Source organism: Alligator sinensis, unplaced genomic scaffold (assembly GCF_000455745.1).
Source record: "Alligator sinensis unplaced genomic scaffold, ASM45574v1 scaffold787_1, whole genome shotgun sequence".
NCBI classification, from domain to species: Eukaryota; Metazoa; Chordata; order Crocodylia; family Alligatoridae; genus Alligator; species Alligator sinensis.
In genome coordinates, this window is record NW_005841911.1 from 3,068,951 (window position 1) to 3,087,238 (window position 18,288).

Consider the following 18,288-nt stretch of genomic DNA (forward strand, 5'->3'; position numbering starts at 1 on the left):
CTTAGGAACACTGAGGCAAAGAACTCGTTGAGGAGTTCAGCCTTGTCCCCCTTGTCCGTCACCAATTGCTTCTGCCCATTTAGTAGGGGTCCTATTCCACCCTGGGCCTTCCTTTTACTCCCTATATATCTAAAAAACAAATTTTTGTTATCCTTTACTTGGGATGCCATCCTCAGCTCCATGGTAGCTTTGGCCCTTTGGGAATCAGAGCTGGGGGGCAAAAAAGGCATCAGTCACAGGGCTCAAGTGCCTATATACTAATGCTAGGAGCATGGGGAACAAGCAGGATGAACTAGCACTCCTGCTTGCAGAAAACACCTATGACTTAGTAGGGCTATCTGAAACCTGGTGGGATTCTTCCCACGACTGGGCGGTACATATTGAGGGTTATAGGCTGTACAGAAAGGACAGGGTGGGGAAGAAAGGGGGAGGGGTTGCGCTCTATGTCAAGAGCAACATACTTCGACCCTCATCAAGACAGAATCGAAGGAGGAGAAAGTAGAAGGATTGTGGGTTAAGTTACATGGGGGGCAAGGAGAAAGCAAACTTGTTCGATGGCATGGCATCGCATCAGATCAAGTGTTGTAAAGTCAAAACTGACGTCAGAAAGTTGAAACAGGGTGTCAATTTATAAATGTTGTAAGTGTGAAACTTTGTAACTCGAAACATTGTAAGTCAAGGACTGCCTGTACACCATTGCATTAACTATTCTTTTGAAAGAAAACGTACCTTAAACAACTGAGATACACACAGGGTCAAAGACTCTGTCTAGCCACTTTAAGCAGTTACAAAGTCAGAGTAGTGATCTGAACCTGGGTTAGCAGCACAACCCAGGATGAAAAGTTTGAGTAAACTCAGGTAATAACAGTAATAGGTTCTTATACAGTAAACCAGCCACAAGAGGGGGATATAACACATACTATGCTCGTATGGGTGGCAACAAAATTAAAATGGAGGTATGAAAGAAACCACTAAAAAAATCCTCTAGTTTTGATGGTTACCTTTTGTCTTTCTTGTTTTTATAAGTATACATCTAACTGTTTTCCTTTCTCATGCAAATGTATAATATACAGACTTCACTGCTGTTATGAAGTTCAGAACCTGAAAGTTGTATACTTTTTCCTTCCCTATGGGTTGACATGAAGGAGGAACATGGTGTTCTCTGCCTTAAGTAATTCTGCTTCTTTGTCACGAGACCTTTGGTTACAGTTTTTACTCAATCAAGTTTACCTGTCATAGCTGTTCCATTTTCTTCCAGACCAGATCAAACTTAAATTTCTGTCATGAACAAACCAGAAACATATATAACTCTCTCTCTTCATGGTTTCAAAAATCCTGCAATCAAATTCCAAAATGATATCATTTAGAAACTACTGTTGAAACCGCTGTCTATCAGTAGATATGTATGAATCCCAAACTGCTGTCATTAACATGTAGATTTGTTAATAGATACTTGCAGATTGGCATTATCTTATGGGCACTTATAAATTCAGATCTGGTATAAATGAGTGTAACTTCACTGATGTTGATAGTTACACCAGGTATACATTTTGTCATTAATAGCTCTAAAAATATTTGTTTTTTGTTTAATATTTGTTTAATATTGGCCTAATACAATAAGGAGGCAAAATTTGAGATCAGCCTACAAATATCAGGAAAAACGGTCGTTTCACTTATGCTTCTATATTTTTTTAAAGGCCAAGAAACAAACATTTCATGAAGAAAGGCTGCCTAAAACTAATGTAAAGTAGTTTAATGTATGTTATGTTCACTTCATGAAACAACAGCTCTTGTCACAATTAAACATCCTTTGGACGTACATAACATGTGGCCTGCCAGATCCTCTGTAATTCCATATTAGATCAGCTTTATCAAGAGCTGCAAATAAGTAAAGATTTGAAAAGCAAAATAGTGAGTAAAATTACTCTTCTTTCCTCAAATGCTGTGTGACTGCGAGACTGAGCATGTTCCTACAGGTGCCATCCAGGCTCCTAAGATATACATATTAAAAGCATAGATTCAGTAGCATGCTCTTAGGTGTATTTAGTCTTGTTTATTATTGTAAAAATGAGTACAAACAAGGCAAAAACCACAAGATCAGTCAAAAGCATAGAAACAATAAGAAAGAATGGACAAACGAGTATTTCTTTGACTGAGGGTCAATCAAAAATCATCTGTTTTATGAACTGCTCTCAAGGAATTTCATATCAAAGGGCACCCTGAAATGAATCACATGATCACTTCTGGAAATTTGACAGATGGAGAAAGAAGAGAAAAGGATGATGATCAGAAATGCAAGTGTGCTGCCGAGCAAAACCATGTTTGTGCGTGTCACCAACTCTGAAGCAGATACACGGGGAAGTCTCTGTCTTGCAAGCGAAATCAAAGCATCTGGATGCCCTTTTACTGCTATTGACCTTGTGAAGAATTGCATGTTGTTAGCTTGTGAAGAGGTCAGTCCTGACAAAGTCAAAATTTGAAGAAGTGCTTTTTTCAAGAATAGCTGCACAGCAGAGGATACATATTATTCCTGAAATCCTCACTCAGCAATTCTCACAAGCTTATAGAGAGTTCCAGCACTATTGAGTATAGCCTTGATAGAAGCAGCAATAATGAAGACAGAGCCCAGTTACTGATTTCATTTGTGGAGTAAACTAAAAGTTTTGACGTCATTCAAGAACTGGTATTCTCTGCATGGGCATATCACTGGTGTCAACCTGTGACAAAAAGTATACAAGACCTTACATTTTAAAAGGAAAATCTTGCTGGGATTTGTGTGGATAGATCCCCAGTATGGTAAGGAGTCAAAACTGAGCTGCGGCCTCATAGATGCAAGCTGACAAAGAGATTGTAATGAAAGAAGTTGGGCCGAAGTGCCTCTAGTACCACAAGGTCTTTAGCACACCTAAAGCACTCTGGAAGCCGCCGCTCTTCAGCCTTCCCTATTATAAGGAGTGTATCCACCCAAGGAGTATATCCATACTTTGTGTGTACTTATTTATGGTATAAGGTATGAAACTGCTTTATACTGTTGCAGTTATTTTCATACAGAAAAGGAAATAGCTAACTATATAACTGTATCAAGAGGAGGCATTGTTACAGTAGTATAAATGTGTCTATGCCAGGTCTTTTACTAGAATAACTGTATTTTGTTTAAAATTAAAATAAAACAAGCATAGTAGGCAAAGTTTTCAAACCTAGACCAAGCTTTTAGGTTACCATCTGTTCCTCAGAATGCTTCACAGACAAAATAATTAGGACTTTCTTTTTTTCTGTAACCTGGGACAAAGGTGTTTCCTGTTCCTTAGATAGAAGAGATGTTGAGAAGCTGCTGTGTCCTACATTTTCCTGCCATAACTGTAGTCCTCAGAGGAATTTGTCAACATTTATTCTGTAAAAGATTGGTCCTATAGAGAAAGGCTTAGAGTAAAGGGATTACCCATAACCAACTCATTGGTCTTACTTATTTTCCCCTGCTGCATGGCACATGGGGGAGCAGTTAAGAAAAGCTCTTACACAGAGCACCTGAGAATCAATCTTTTGTTTGTCCCTGAATATATTTACACTTCTAAACTTGCTGGTGGCAAAGGTACTTTTGAAATATTTTTTGCAATTAACTTGCTTGTTAAATGCAAAAGATTTACTTTAAAACAAAAGACACCTAAAATTGAGTTCCTAAATGCTTCTTTTAGCACCCAAATAGATTGCCTGATTGTGAAGGGACCCAGCAGCCCCCATAGCAGGTGAACAGGCAGTTCTAGAAATACTGAAGCATCATAAAAGAGAAGTTAATGGGTGAGAGTGTTAGGATGTAAGTAGCTATGTAGGAACACAGCTGAAAGGATTGCTAAACTTATTCTGATATGAAAAGTGCAAAGCCCTTTGGTGAATCAAACCATTTACCTAAGTAGCTAGTTGTCTAACTGTTGTTTCTCATTTTTAAAAATCTTGGTCCTTGTCTATGTACTTTCTTTTATTTAATCCCATTTTAAAGAGGTAGAGGCTTCCCAGAAACTTTTGTGTCCTGTAGAAACAATGTTTTTCCATTGTTTACCTGAGAATTCACCATTAAGATGATGATTAATGAAAAACACTGCTATAATATAATATAACAAAAACGTAAATCTTGCAGTTCAGGAATCTTATTTTCCTTAATCCTTTTTATTTTCTTGTTAGGTCTTCAGCATAGTTTGTAAAAAACCTGTTTCTGGCAGCTGTTTTCTGGAGTTTTATTTCTTCCTGCTACTTTTTAACAGTAGCTGGAATGTGGTTTATTGGGCTGATAAGACTATCCTTGTAACAGTAGCTTCCAAGTATGACACAATGATTTTACAGTTTCTCAAGATTTTTTTCCCTTTAGAATAGGATTGTCTAATTGTCATGATATTTTGTTATCATCATTGAAGAAAAAAGCCCAAGTCTTTACATGAAAGAATTCTTAACAAATCATTGTGTAATACATAAGGTGATGGATAGCAGGCACTGCTCATGGTTTATGTTTCAAACATCTTCTGCTAATAAGGAAAAGAGTCCAGATGTCTCTGAGCAGAAGCAAATTATATATAGTCTAATAAAACAGTGTATTGGGGAAAGTGAAAAAGCCATGCATGTAAGCAAGTGGTCTGAATTTGAAAACTAGTCAATGCTTTAGTTTAGATGAATGAATTTCATATGTAAACTATTAACACTGAACCTTATAAATACATTTCACTGGGACCTGGAGAACCTTGGGAAGTTCTGTGTTTCCAAGGCGTCTTTAAAACGTTTTCCTTTTCATGTTGTTGGATTTTTGTTATTAAATAAACATGAAACTATTTAAAAGTAAATCATAAAAGCTAAATACAAAGCAGATATCTAGAGGTACAAATATATCCAGACACTTCTTTCTTTAAGACCGAATGACAAGACATATTTCACTGTGCTTTCATTTCTGTGATCCTTTGTGCTCCCCATTGAACTCCAGCTTCCAGTCCTCCAGTAACAGTTAAAGTTTTGTTTCTCTCTGTGGGTTGCATTTTAATTAGCTCCCACACACCAACTTTGCACGTGTGTGGGATAGGGAAGCTGGGTAGTCCAAGTGAATGCAAGTCCAAGTCCTGAGCCAGAGTCTCTTGAAGCCAATGAAGGGGGTGAGGAAGGGAAATTCAACAACAAAAAAATTAATCTGCCTCCCAATGGACTGTGCTGATGTTGAGAGCAGTGACATCAACATGAGAATCTGTTGCCATTTAAGCTAAACCCGTTTTAATGGAAACATGTAGGAATTGGTAGAAAGTTCCCTGCTTCATGCTAATTTCATGCTTTGTGTTGGATATCAGAGACTCTTGGAGAGGCCACTTGAGAATGGAAAGAAGTAAAAAGGAGCACAAAGAACATCTGTTACAGATCAAGGAGTCCCAGAAGATGAGCAGCAAGAGCGTGCTCCTGCTTCATTTCAATGCTGAATTTTATATTTATTTCAGCAGTCTCCAATTAGGAAAAAAACATTGAAAGCAGTATACTTAGCTGAGATGTTCAAAGCCTAACTATATTTTCTCACATCATTTTTTCCCTCCCATGTCAGTCCTGTTCCTTAGTACCCACACCAATTAGCAGAGTTTAGGGCCTGACACAATAGAAAATCTTCATATGCTAGAGTTTGACAAATACCAGATGTTTATCCAGCGGTGAATGTGAGCTCAGATGTGTTAGGTTGCGGTAATTCTCTCCTAACTTTTTTCTCCTGTCCCCAAGAAAGCATCTGTATCACAGATCTGTTTAATGATCAAGCGCTTAAGAAGTATAAAGTGGCTGGGCAATGCTTGCTCCCATGACTGATGGAACTTTAATGAACACAATAAAATTTCCACCCTCTATGGTTTGTTTACAACACAGAAGCCAACAAGATCAAAGTAGTAAAGATTAGCAGCAACAGAGGGTAAGGATTACATTATGTACATGATCTATACTGTCCATGACAAATAGGCTAGGTACAGACATTCAAAAAGCCTGAGGCAGAATCAGTCTAAGTTATGCCATTTTCTGTAAGCGGCATAGTTTAGATTGGTATCAAACAGAATAACTTTGGTAAAGGGGGCAAATCTTAGACTGGGTTCCACCATTTTTAAACCAGTCTAAACTGTGTGTGCTAAACTTCTGTTCTGTTCTGGCTATAGACCGGTTTTGTGCCAAACTTCTGTTCTGTTACAAATGTGGACCAGTTTCCAATCACTTATGCTGTTAAAAATGTAATATCTATACCTGGTTACAGTATACAGCTTCTCTGAGGTTGACGTCATAATCTCAGTCATCTATCTTCCTTCTCTAGATGTTGATGAATGTGTGATAGTGAATGGAGGCTGCCAACAGAGCTGCGTTAACATTCAGGGCTCCTTCTTTTGTGAATGCACTATGGGATACAGGCTCCATGCCGATGGACGCACCTGCATAAGTAAGTGAACATTACAGTAGTCTAAGACCTATTATAGTGGAAAGAAATGTACCAGTGTAGAAAAAAAGAGCACATTATATTTTTTTCCAGTAAAGTTGTCACTGAGAAAATACAAATGTTATAGACTTCCTGCATCATGGTTAGCTGAAATTCAGGGGATTACAGGCTGGTCAGTAAGACAGAGAAATGTATAATAGTGTCAGATGTTTCTCCAGTGCTTTCCTGCTTCTTTAGAAAGGATGTGCTGAGACTCCCATTCCTGAACACAACAGGAATCAAACAAAAAGAGACAGGATTTTTGCTTGGTGTTTCAAGCTCTTTTTTCAGCTGACACATATCCCTAAAATTTTCTTCTTCAGCTTTCCTTGGGGGCATTTTTTCCTTGTTTGTTCTCACCAGCTCCTTGGTTTTTCTGCCTCTGTTTCTCCAGTGTTTTCTGCTTTTCTCTTCCCCTCTCTTTGTTCTTTCTGCCCTTTCTTTTCACAGAAGCAGTCATACAAAGAATGGCTAATCAAGCCTGTACACCCAGTTGTGACTTTCTTGCGGGTAGATGCTGCTGTTTGGTTCTAGAAAGGCACTTTAATTGTCCTACAACACACAAAAGTGAGGGCCAGCAGTTATAACCCAGGCTTAAAGAGATTTTAACCCTTGCCATAACAATATAATCATCATTTATTTTAAACTGCTACAATTAGTCACACCTATGATAAGTAAGGTTACCACCTTTAGCTGTTGTCCCTTGAGACTTCACAAGTTATGCTGTGTAAACCGACACAAGTACAGAATGTCAAACAGGAGGTTACCTTTAACTGCATTAAAAGCCATGAAGAGGTCAGGCAGGGTGATGATGAAGTAGAGGCTCTATGATATGGCCAGAAAGAAGCTGTTACCAACATGGTGAGAGGAACTTTGATAGATCATAAGCTAGCTTGGAGGGGACCCAGGATGAAAGAGAGAAACATTTGTAAGGCAACATCTGTAAACTGCTGACTAGATGAGTTTAAAAATAGAGATCATGCTAGATAAAACAGTACCTAGGGCTTTTAGTTGCTTTGGGATCCTCTGCAAAGAGTTATGAGCTCTTTAGATACATCCCCCTAAGTCAACTTTGACCTGTGCTGACTACATAAATTACCAGCCTTCCCTTTGCTACCTGTCTCTTCCAAATACTACTTTGTTTTGACGTTTTATATAAAAGTATTTGGATGCTTCAATATCTCACAAAACACTAGGTTATATTTATCTGTTGTTTTGCTTTATATCTTATACACAGAGTGCTTTGGGATGAATACTCTGTGTACTCACAGTTCTAATCACAGCTATATGACACAGTCTTTAACTTTTGCTGATCCTTCTAACTCTCAACATGGAAGTCTGTGTTCATAAAGCCTCTTTCCTTGCAGTTGGCTGATGACTAATGGTACTACAAATCTTTGATCCACTCTGGGGAGCTTTGTTCCATTCATAGCCATCTGAACACCTCAGTCTGTTCCTCTTCTAAAATGGCCTTTGAATTTCAAAGTCACTCTCTTATATGAACTCCTTGATCTGCTGTAGTCCTGCTTGTCATGAAGATATAACACACAGAAGTAACAATAAGTGTTAAGACTTCAATTTGCTCAGCCAACAAAGGCAGTATTTTACTACTCTGTACCAGTAGAGCCAAAAAAAAAAACAACAAATAGCTGAAAAACAAATGCATTGATTTCTCTTTGCTTTAAGTGCTGTTAAAGGCTCCAGATTACTGCTTTCCTTCTTCTTCCCATGAATTTTCTGATTGCACAGGTTATTTTATCCATGGTGCTGTCATTACTGTAGTCATTCCAGGCAGAGCATGGACAGTGACAGTTCTATTGTCCCTTCTCCTCTCTGGCCCAAAGGGCTCTTATCTTGGCAGGGGAGTCTCCAGAGCATAACCAACCTTAGTCTCTCTAGTAGACTGCCAACTATGGTCATGTGCCAGTTATGATTATTATTTTTAATGGAATCCAACAGGACCTGCCTTGGCACAACCACATTCTTTTCACTTATTCAGCAAACAAGTCAGGTAGCAAGCTCTGATCATTGGAGAGAGCGTTCTTCCGTTGTCTTTGTGCTTATCGTGTTTATTATAATAGTACCCAGAGGCCCGCTGACAAATCCCCATTGTGCTAGAAACTATATACAGGGTAACAGACCCTTAAGAGTGTACAGTCTAACTAGACAAAAGGTAGGGACAGGCGTAGACCATCCACGCAGAGTAAACGATCTGGAAGGGCATAGTATCTGATGCTAGCAAATGTCACATGGGTTCCACGGCTGGTTTTGCTTCTATTTTCAGTGAAGTATTTCTGTTTCAGGGAAGAGAAAGGGTTGTGTAGAGATCAAGAGAAAGAGCACGAGCAGGGTGGTGCAAACAGCTAATCAGCGCAAGGGAGACAACATTCAAATCAAAACAGCAGAAAGCCAATCTGATGACATTATCAATGTCTGTCAGTTCCTGTTTAAGCTGCTCTGCAGGCTTCAGTCTCTGGCTGGTTACCCCCTGTAGTTTTTTTTTCTCAAAGGCCACATGATTGAGTTTAAAAATGGCACTTTTTAATTTAAGGGTCTTAAAATGGCATATTGTGTCTGATGGACAACTAGCAATTAACACATTCCCTTATGTTCTGCCAAGAGTCCAGATTGTGTTGCAGGATGTGCTTATGTATTTATTTTTGATCTTACATAAATGGTAAGAACTATGACCTTATGTTCTTCAGAGATTTAGTACAAGGCCCAGATTCTGCTCTCTTTTGCACATAGACTTCAGCCATGAAGCTGTGTAGGAATATAAACCAGTGTAGAATTTAATCCTCAGACTGGAAACAAAGTCTATATCATATTCTTGGTTTTACTGGTATAAATCCACTGATTAAAGTACAAAGCTACTGCTGATATAGACTCATGTAAATTAACTCACCGTGGAGCCCCATATCTCATTTAGTTGATGTAAATGCAATACTAAGGTTTACATTTGTTGAAAGGATTTGCAGATTTTGGCATTAAAAAAGAAACCCTGGGTTTTCAGCTTTGGACACTCTGTACTAATATATATCTGTTCAATTCCATGTCTTGTTAAAAAATCAGAAGATATTGTCCCTCTACCTCAGTGAAACTACCACAGATAAGTCAAATAGCAGTTGTCAAATTCTCTAGCAGGGATTAAAATGTTGTGTTAAATCCACAAATTGGGGGAGAAGAAGAAGAAGATTCATATATTATTTTTTAAATATGACAAAAACAGCCCAATTCATGATGGCAGTAGCACATCTGCTGAATTCATCCACTGATATTCTTTTCTTTGTTTCAGTTTTTTCATGAAGTCACTTGGGTGTGCTTTAAGAACTGCCAAATGTATCATTGATCATTTCTAATATTATCACAGCAATAATTTTACCGGCATAACAAAACAAACACAAAATGTCCCATTATGCAGGATGTGGGAGAGATTTTCAGTGAACCTAGAATTAGCCAAATCCACTTTTTTGCTTGCATAAATCTTCAATATTGATAGGTTTACCTCTGAATTATTCCACTGTCAGTGAGAGCAGAATTTAGCCATAGTGGAAACAGAACTTCATGCTAGGGAAAGGTATGACTAGTGATTTTTTTTCCCCCGAACACTCTGGTTTGGAGAAAAATAGCATCTGAGTAATATACACAAAGTTATCCTGCAAATATTCAGAAGTTTAAAATTTTTTACTTGGGACTTACTCAAACCCTTTTTATTCTCTCTGTGTGAACACCATATAACCCAGTTTTCTACTGGCACAAATAATCACGGAAAGAGGGTTTCAAAACCACATGCATGAGTATTCTGGAACTGATTTTTCAGCTCACACATTCAAGGTTTAAAATAATTTACTTGGGACTTACTCAACCCTTTTTATTCTCTCTGTGTGAACACCATATAACCCAGTTTTCTACTGGCACAAATAATCACGGAAAGAGGGTTTCAAAACCACATGCATGAGTATTCTGGAACTGATTTTTCAGCTCACACATTCAAGTATTCTCAACAAAAGCATTCAAAGTCTTATCATGAAAACTGTCATAACTTCCATTTGTCTCATCTTAAATATTCCATGGGAGAGACATTAATCCAGAAATGAATGAGGAAAATGACCAGAGACGCTGATAAATTTACATATGAAAAGATACAGCGATAACAGATGCACATTATTGAGATCAAAAAGATGAAAAGAATGTTTCAATTTAAACTATTTAAGCAAGGTAAAAAAATACATTAGATACAATAAACTCTTGTGCATCATACCTACAGCCAAACACTAACTGACAGGAGTTAGGAAGAAACTTTTCCTATTAAAATGGTATCCATCCAGGGTCATCCGTTATATGGATTCTGGCACCTTTTTCTGAAACATCTGGTATTAGCTGAAGTCAAAGGCAGGATACTGCTCTGGATGGACTGCTGCTTTGATTTGCTTTAACAATTCATATATAAATATGTGAGCACTCATCTGATCAGGAAGTAGAAGCAATAGTGTGTGTGTTTCTAAACATTTCACATCTAAGCAAAATATCTAGAGTTTCAAAACATGTGTAACAATATTTCTTCAGTAAGTGTGAATGCAGTAGAAGAAATAGTGACCTGTTCATGGCTATTTAAGCAGAAGAAAAGGTTATGTTCTACAACTAAAACTGTTTATAGAAAATCTCAGCTGTAGAAACATGAAACCAACCTTCTTTTACACAGAATTTTCCAGGATGAACTTAACCAAATTTTATGTCATGTTCCCTTTTTCTCTCCGATAGTTTTCTTTTGCAATTTTGCATTTCCAGGACTGAAAGTGCAAATAGTAAGTTTTTTAATGTACACACAGGAAGATCGGGGGGGGGGCACCTCTTTTTCAGTTGAACATGCCACAGGAGTAATGGCCAGGGATATTTTTTAAGTCTCAGAGGTAAGTTATAATCCTTCCCATCCCCCCTCCCCGAGTCAGAGCTCGGCAGGATTTCCCCCCATGCCTGCCCACACAAACAGTATTTCATCTGCAGCAGCACTGTCTTCAGTTGCCCTGGGAAAGGGAGCTCCAGAGCCTCTCCTGCTTGCTCCAGCCAGGCTCTATGTGGAGTCAGTGACAGCAGTGGATGTGTCCCTCCTCCCTGCTCGATCCTCTCCCAGGTGTTCCCTGTCAGCCCAGGAGCAGGCATGGAGAAGGGAAGCCCCACTGCTGCCCCTGTCTCTAGCTGAGTCCGGTGGGAGCAGGGCACAAGCAGCTCTGGAGCATCGCCTTCCTCCAGCTCCATCCTCTGGGGCAGTGGCAGCAGTTGGGTGGGGTGGTAGGGGAGGGAGGTAGGAGAGGGGCGGAAGACTGTTGCTGAGCACAGAAAGGAAGGGAGAGGGGAGGAAAGATTTTTTACCTGCTTGAGGGACTTCTAAACAATTCCCCACTACTGCTCCTGCAGCACAGTCTGCCCACCCATGTGTATATCTTGGGGTGGAAACAGAGGGTGCAGCCACCCCTGCAGCACTGGTCACTAATACCATACCCCTTTTAATGAAATCCTGGATCCACCCATATATCAGCCTGGAAGTCCTCTTTAAGCAAACAGAAATGTACTCTCATAAGATTTGCAGCCAATTTTTTGCATATGTAAGGTACTAGGAGAAGCTTTTAATTAACATCCAGGTTTTTAGGTGCTTTACTGAATAGAGCACTGCTGGAGTTTTCCTGTCTGTTCTTTATGCTGGACTCCATCTATTTATATTTCATAAAAGATATACTGGGATTCAAAAGAGCATATAACCTGTTCTATGCCTATTCTAGGCCTATCATATACCTGCAGATAGATTTTTTTTTTTACTTTTAAACCTTTATTATACAGCTATTAAAACAAATGGTGAAAATGCAAAGGCATGTGGCCCTCCCAGGGGTCAAGCATGAGACACTTGTCAACAACAAAAGATGCCATATTGCTGGTGATTTTCTTCCATTCCTGTTATTACAGTTTGGCAAAACTAAACATTTTGTAAAATAGGGTGACCTGTTAATTTATAAATGGGATATAGAAGTATAGTCTTCTATCTGGAGTTCTTTGAACAGTGATACATTGGGTTTTTCTCTAATCTCATCTTGACCTAAAACTTCCTGCATTTATTTGTTTCCCTCTAGTTCTTTGTCCTACAAATCTCCCTTTGTGTACTGCATTCATTTCCAAGTGCTCACCAAGCTCAACCTTTCTTATGGGTTAGATAGTTAAAATGAGAAAAGATGTTAATATCTAATTATGTCTTTTGTTTCTTCTACCCTGAAGATGTAGAATGTGTAAATATTTGCATTAAAGTTGAACTGACTGGTGACTGAAAAATGGAAAGTGAAACAGTCAACCAGGCCTTTTATTTTGGTTGCAGGTTGTGTTTTCATGCGGATGTAAATCCACTAACTTCATTAGCATTTATTCTTTTTAAAACTAGTAGAAATGAAAGTAGAAGATGGCACTTACACCTCAGTTCATAAATTGCTTATGTCAGTTGTTACCTCTTATTTCTGATCATTTTGCTTAAGCTGTCAGGATCCATTTTCGGTTTGTGGGGCCTTTTTTGCACTAGAGTTAACAATAAAGGAGTTGAGACAGACAGATTGCCTATGAAACTATACACGAAGGTTTGCCATCTTGCCCAGAATAACTGGTGGGTCCTTTAGGTGGCAACTAGGACACCATGGTTAGAGGTACCATGAATAAAGTTTTGCTGCAGCATGAGGGGGATCAATGAGAGATGAAAAGAAAAAGAGGCTTCCCTTTTCCCTCATTCCTCTCCTCTTTCAAAAATAAAACTCTACAGCAAAGAGCATATAGAAAGAAATTAAAAGGACCCTTCTAAATGACCGGTACTCCTCTAATATCAAACCTGGAAAATAACTGCACATAGGTATCTGCAACACAGGCTGGTAAGCCTACTCATGCTCTCTGATCTTGCTAACCCCAATTAAAAATTCAGACTCAGACCCCAGAAATCATGAGTCTTTTTGGATTGCTTTTATTTGTTTACTAGTTTTTTGAGTCTTAATAGCACATTCGGGTCATGTTTTCTAGCTTTTCTTTACAGCTACTAAGGTCAAAGTGATTTTGTGAAAATGCAAGCTGAGATAATCAAATAGTTCTGTGAACACAGAAGCTAAAGCTTATTGAACATTATTGTGAGGTTTCCAGTAAAATAGTATATATTGGCAAAGCTTCAAAAGTTTGCGCTTCTGTTCTGAATCTTTATCAAAATGTCTTCCCTCACCACATACATCCTTAGATTAATACACAAGCTTTTCTGTCTCAGAATCCCATCCCAAAAGTCTTGCTCTTTAGACTCGCTGCCTACCAATACCAGGCTCAGAAGTTTCCCCACTCCTGCAACTCAAGTCTTCCTTCCTCAGCTTCTGTCACTTCTGCCTTTGAAAAAGCAAGCGCAACACCTGTACTAATATGTGCAGCCCTATACTCTGCCTCTATGTCCTATATTCTGGTCTTAATTTATAGCAGGTCTGAATAGTCATTCTGTAAAATGAACTTTTAGATACGCATTTAAAAGGAAAAGTAAGCTTTGAGCACTGCTTGTGTCATGTCCTCTTTTAAGTTGTGGGAACCCAGCTCTAGGCTGCAGCTTGCTAGTGAGCTCCTCCAAGGCCAAGGTCAGAGCAAAAGAGACTTGCATAAATGTACAGTCTAGAGAAATTAAGTTTCCTTGAATCCAGTGACATACATGAAGTCTCTCCTCCTAGTGTTTGCTGTGGTGCTGTGTGATGTTTGAGAACAATAACAGCACAAAATATAGTGCGTATACAGGCAGTCCTCAGACTTACGACACAGTTGGTTCCTGCAAACTGCATCAAAACGTTGTAATTCAGAACCGGTTTTCCCATAGGAAGCAATGTTATAAATGGGGGATTGGTTTCTGAACCAAAGCCTGATACCCTATTTTCACCAAAAAATAACTCAATGTTGTACTCGATCAATTATAGAGGAGTAATATAGCTATATTAATGTATTTATACTGTAAATAGCAATCATATTGATTTGGAAGGACTTCTTTGAGGTGACTTTGCTGGACTTTTTGAAGGGCTCTTGGTTAGACTATTTGAAGGGCTCTTGGCTGGAGTCTTCTCAAGAGTCTCGGCTGCAGTTTTTTCTGGAGTCTTGTCTGCTTTCTTAAAGAAAGTGTCCAAGGAAGTTTGGACAAATGTTCTCCAGGGAGATGAGCGATGCAGCAAACTCGTTCACTGATGTGGTGTTATGTCGGATTAAGTGTTGTAAAGTCAAAACTGAGGTCAAAGTTGAAACAGGGTGTCAATTTATAAACATTGTAAGTGCAAAACGTTGTAAGTCGAGGACTGCCTGTACTACACTGTATGTTTCAGTCTGATCCAAAAAGAAAATATTTGGGCTTTTTGAAATCTCTTTGTTAATTCTTCCCTGGCTTTAGCTGTCAATTCCTGCACTGTCAACAATGGGGGCTGTGAACAGGAGTGCATTCAGATCACTGAAGACCACTACAAGTGCCAGTGCCAGCCAGGCTACCAGCTGCAGAGAAATGGCAAGCACTGTGAAAGTAAGTCCTACAGCACTTGACCTGAGCGCACAGTTTGAACAATAGAATGCCATTGTGTCCTTTCATACATTTGCATGTTGGGCAATGTCTTTTTTACAATGTATTTCATATCTTGCTTGCCAGAAACATCTGTAGGTTTTCACTCATCAACTGAATTAAATGCATGTTTTGCAATGCCAGATTTACTTTTGTTAACTTTCTACAAACATATCATTCACTAAAAATACCCCTGATTGTTGTGGACACATTTCAAAATGTTGATTTAGTCTGGAAGCTTAGTCACTTTGAATCCAAATGTGCATTTACTCAGAAAGACATACCTAATGGGGTTCATACAATACATTTTATTCTCTATAAGATACGGCCTTTGTCAGTAATCACTGTCCAATTCACTTATCCTCCATTTTAGTTTACCAAACAAAACTGTCTGATAAATAAAACTAAACCAGGTTTTGTTTAAACTTCAACAAGGGTTAACAAATTCACCAGTTCTCAATGTAGAGAAAATAAATGCTATACAGTTTTGTGTGTCATAGATGAGCAGAGCTCAACATATATATGCCATGCATACATAGAATACCTATGGTGGGTCAAACTGGACACCAGCCCTGGCTGCTGACTTGGAGGGGGCTCCAGTATTTCTCCCTTCCCCCTCACAGGAGTCTTTTTCATGGCAGGGGTAGCCTGGCCATAGGAGCCAGACAAGCAGCTGCATGCCATGTAGTATATCTGTTGGGGAAGGGTGAGCAAGGTGAGTGCAATGCTTTTCCAGTGGTCAGAATAATTCCACTCCTACCTACTCCACCTCTGCCCCTCTAATGAAATACCTCACTATACTTCTGGGGCCCAATCTTGTGGCCTTACTAAGGCATCAAGTCAAAGATTACCATCATGAATCAATTCCGTTTAGTTCTGGTTCTTCACTGTGATTTCAGTGTGCTAAGTCCTGAAGTTTGTGGTAAGAGTTTTGTCTAAAGTTTTGACCTTCCAACTTTCTGTCTACACAGAGCGGAAGGGTAGATTTGAATCTTATAGGCTAACTAAATTAGAGATATATATGAAAGCATAAGCTTTCATGATCGGTCGCAAAGCTTCCTCACTTGCATCGATGAGCTCTATTTGACTCAAGAAGTCTATGGGCCACCAAGAGATAAGGTTCTGCTGGATCTGCTACTGGCCAAAAAGGATGATCTAGTCAGTGACCTGAGGATCTAAGGGAAGCTTGGTGACAGTGGTCACAAGTTGATTATTGCCTCTCTCCATCGCAAAGCTAGCAAATCAATCAACAATGCAGAAATCCTTGACTTTAGGAAAGCTAACTTTCACAACTTCAGGAGGTTGGTTGTTGAGGCCCTGAGAAACCGTGATCTGACAGGGAGGGGAGTCCACAGTGAATGATCGTTTCTTAAGGACGTGATCCTAAAAGCACAAGGGAAGTCCGTTTTGGCCCATAGGAAAGATAGCAAAAGGGCTGGGAGATCCCCTTGGCTCAATAGGAAACTCATGGACCTCCTGAATCTGAAAAAAGAAGCTTATAAGGGATGGGAGTCAGGAACCAGTAAGAAGGATTATACAGCACTGACCCACACCTGTAGGGAGTGGGCCAGAAAAGCCAAGGCTGAAACCGAACTCAAACTGCCTATGGGAATCAAGGACAATAAAAAGTCCTTCTTCAAATACGTCAGAAGTCAGGGAAAAAAACCAAGGACAACATCTGACCCTTGCTGATGCAAATGGGGCAGCTGACAACCAACACCCAGGAAAAAGCTAATCTTGGAGAAAGGAAAGAAGGAAGATCCAGGGAACTACAGGCCAATCAGTTTGACCTCGATCCCTGGAAAGATCTTGGAAAAAATCATCAAAGAAACCATCAACAACAGGCTAACAGAAGGCAAGTTCTGAGAGACAGCCAACATGGCTTCATTGCGGGAAGGTCTTGCTTGGTCATTTCCTTCTATGACCAGGTGGTGCATCACTTGGATGAAGAAGAGTTTGATGTCATATATTTAGATTTCAGAAAAGCCTTTGACTTGGTCTCCCAAAATCTCCTCGTGGTAAAATTGGGGAACTGCAGCCTTGACAACCTCACGGTGATGACTGAAGAACTGGCTCCGTGGTTAGACCCAGAGAGTGATAGTCGATGGAACCAAGTCAACATGGTGCATGGTGACCAGTGATGTCCCCCAGGGCTCAGTACTCAGACCAGAACTCTTTAATATATTCATAAATTATCTGGATTCAGAAGTGGACTGGCTAAGTTTGCGGACGACACCAAATTATGGGGAAATGCGGTCACTCTAGAGGATAGGCTAGTAATTCAGGCTGACCTGAACAGGCTCACAAAGTGGGCCTGATGACAGCCATTCAACACTTGATGACATTCAAAACCTTATGACATTCAACACAGAGAAATACAAGGTGCTCTACCTCAGGAGAAAAAAACCCACATCATACTTATAGACTTGGCAGTGCTACACTCGCTAGTACCATGACTGAAAGAGATTTGAGGGTCATGACTGACCACAAGATGGACATGAGCCACCAATGCAATGCAGCCAGCAAAGCAAACAAAACTCTGGCTTGCATCTACCGATGAATCTCAAGCATGACCTAAGTAGTCATCCTCCCGCTTTACTAGGCCTTGGTGAGCTCGCAGCTAGAGTACTGCATCCAATTCTGGGCTCCACACTTTAGAAAGGGTGTGGAGAAGCTTGAGGAGAGCCACGCATATGATTAAGAGTAGAAGAGAACAGGCCTTATGAAGAGAAGTTGAGAGTCATGGAACTCTTCAGACTGGAGAAGCAAAGGCTCAAGGGTGACTTGGTGGCAGGGTATAAGTATATAAGGGGTGTGCATGAAGAACTGGGAGAACGTCCGTTCACCAGGGCACCCCAAGGGAAGACAAGTTCACAACTTGCTGGAAGACCATTTTAGACTGAACATAAGGAAAAACTTCTTTACTGTACAAGTCTCCAGAGTCTGGAACAGACTCCCCCCAGAAGTGGTGCAAGCGCCTACTCTGGATACCTTTAAGAAACACTTGGATGCTCAGATCATCATGGAATGCGTGGCAAAGCTCTTTCAAAATTCGTGGCACACAGGGGAAATCTCTGAGGACTGGAAAAGGGCCAACATTGTGCCCATCTTCAAGAAGGGGAAGAGGGAGGACCTGGGCAACTATAGGCCAATCAGCCTAACCTCTATCCCAGGGAAAATCCTGGAAAAGCTCATTAATGAATCTGTGTGCGATACGCTCACAGAAGGTAGGATTCTG

General features: G+C 39.8%; 1 protein-coding gene across 10 annotated transcripts in view; it reads left to right on the top strand.

Moving 5' to 3' along the window:
• Positions 1-18,288, top strand: part of LOC102371371 (multiple epidermal growth factor-like domains protein 6) — a 316,432-nt gene that overhangs the window by 201,975 nt on the left and 96,169 nt on the right. For all 10 annotated transcript variants that reach the window (XR_003092868.1, XM_014517486.2, XM_025198034.1 and 7 more), the window contains 2 exons: positions 6,308-6,430; positions 14,889-15,014. Coding sequence is in view for 9 of the 10 variants with exons in the window: in XM_014517486.2 (XP_014372972.2) it covers positions 6,308-6,430; positions 14,889-15,014 (249 nt within the window). In the remaining variant the exon portion in view is untranslated. The remainder of the gene's footprint in view (positions 1-6,307; positions 6,431-14,888; positions 15,015-18,288) is intronic.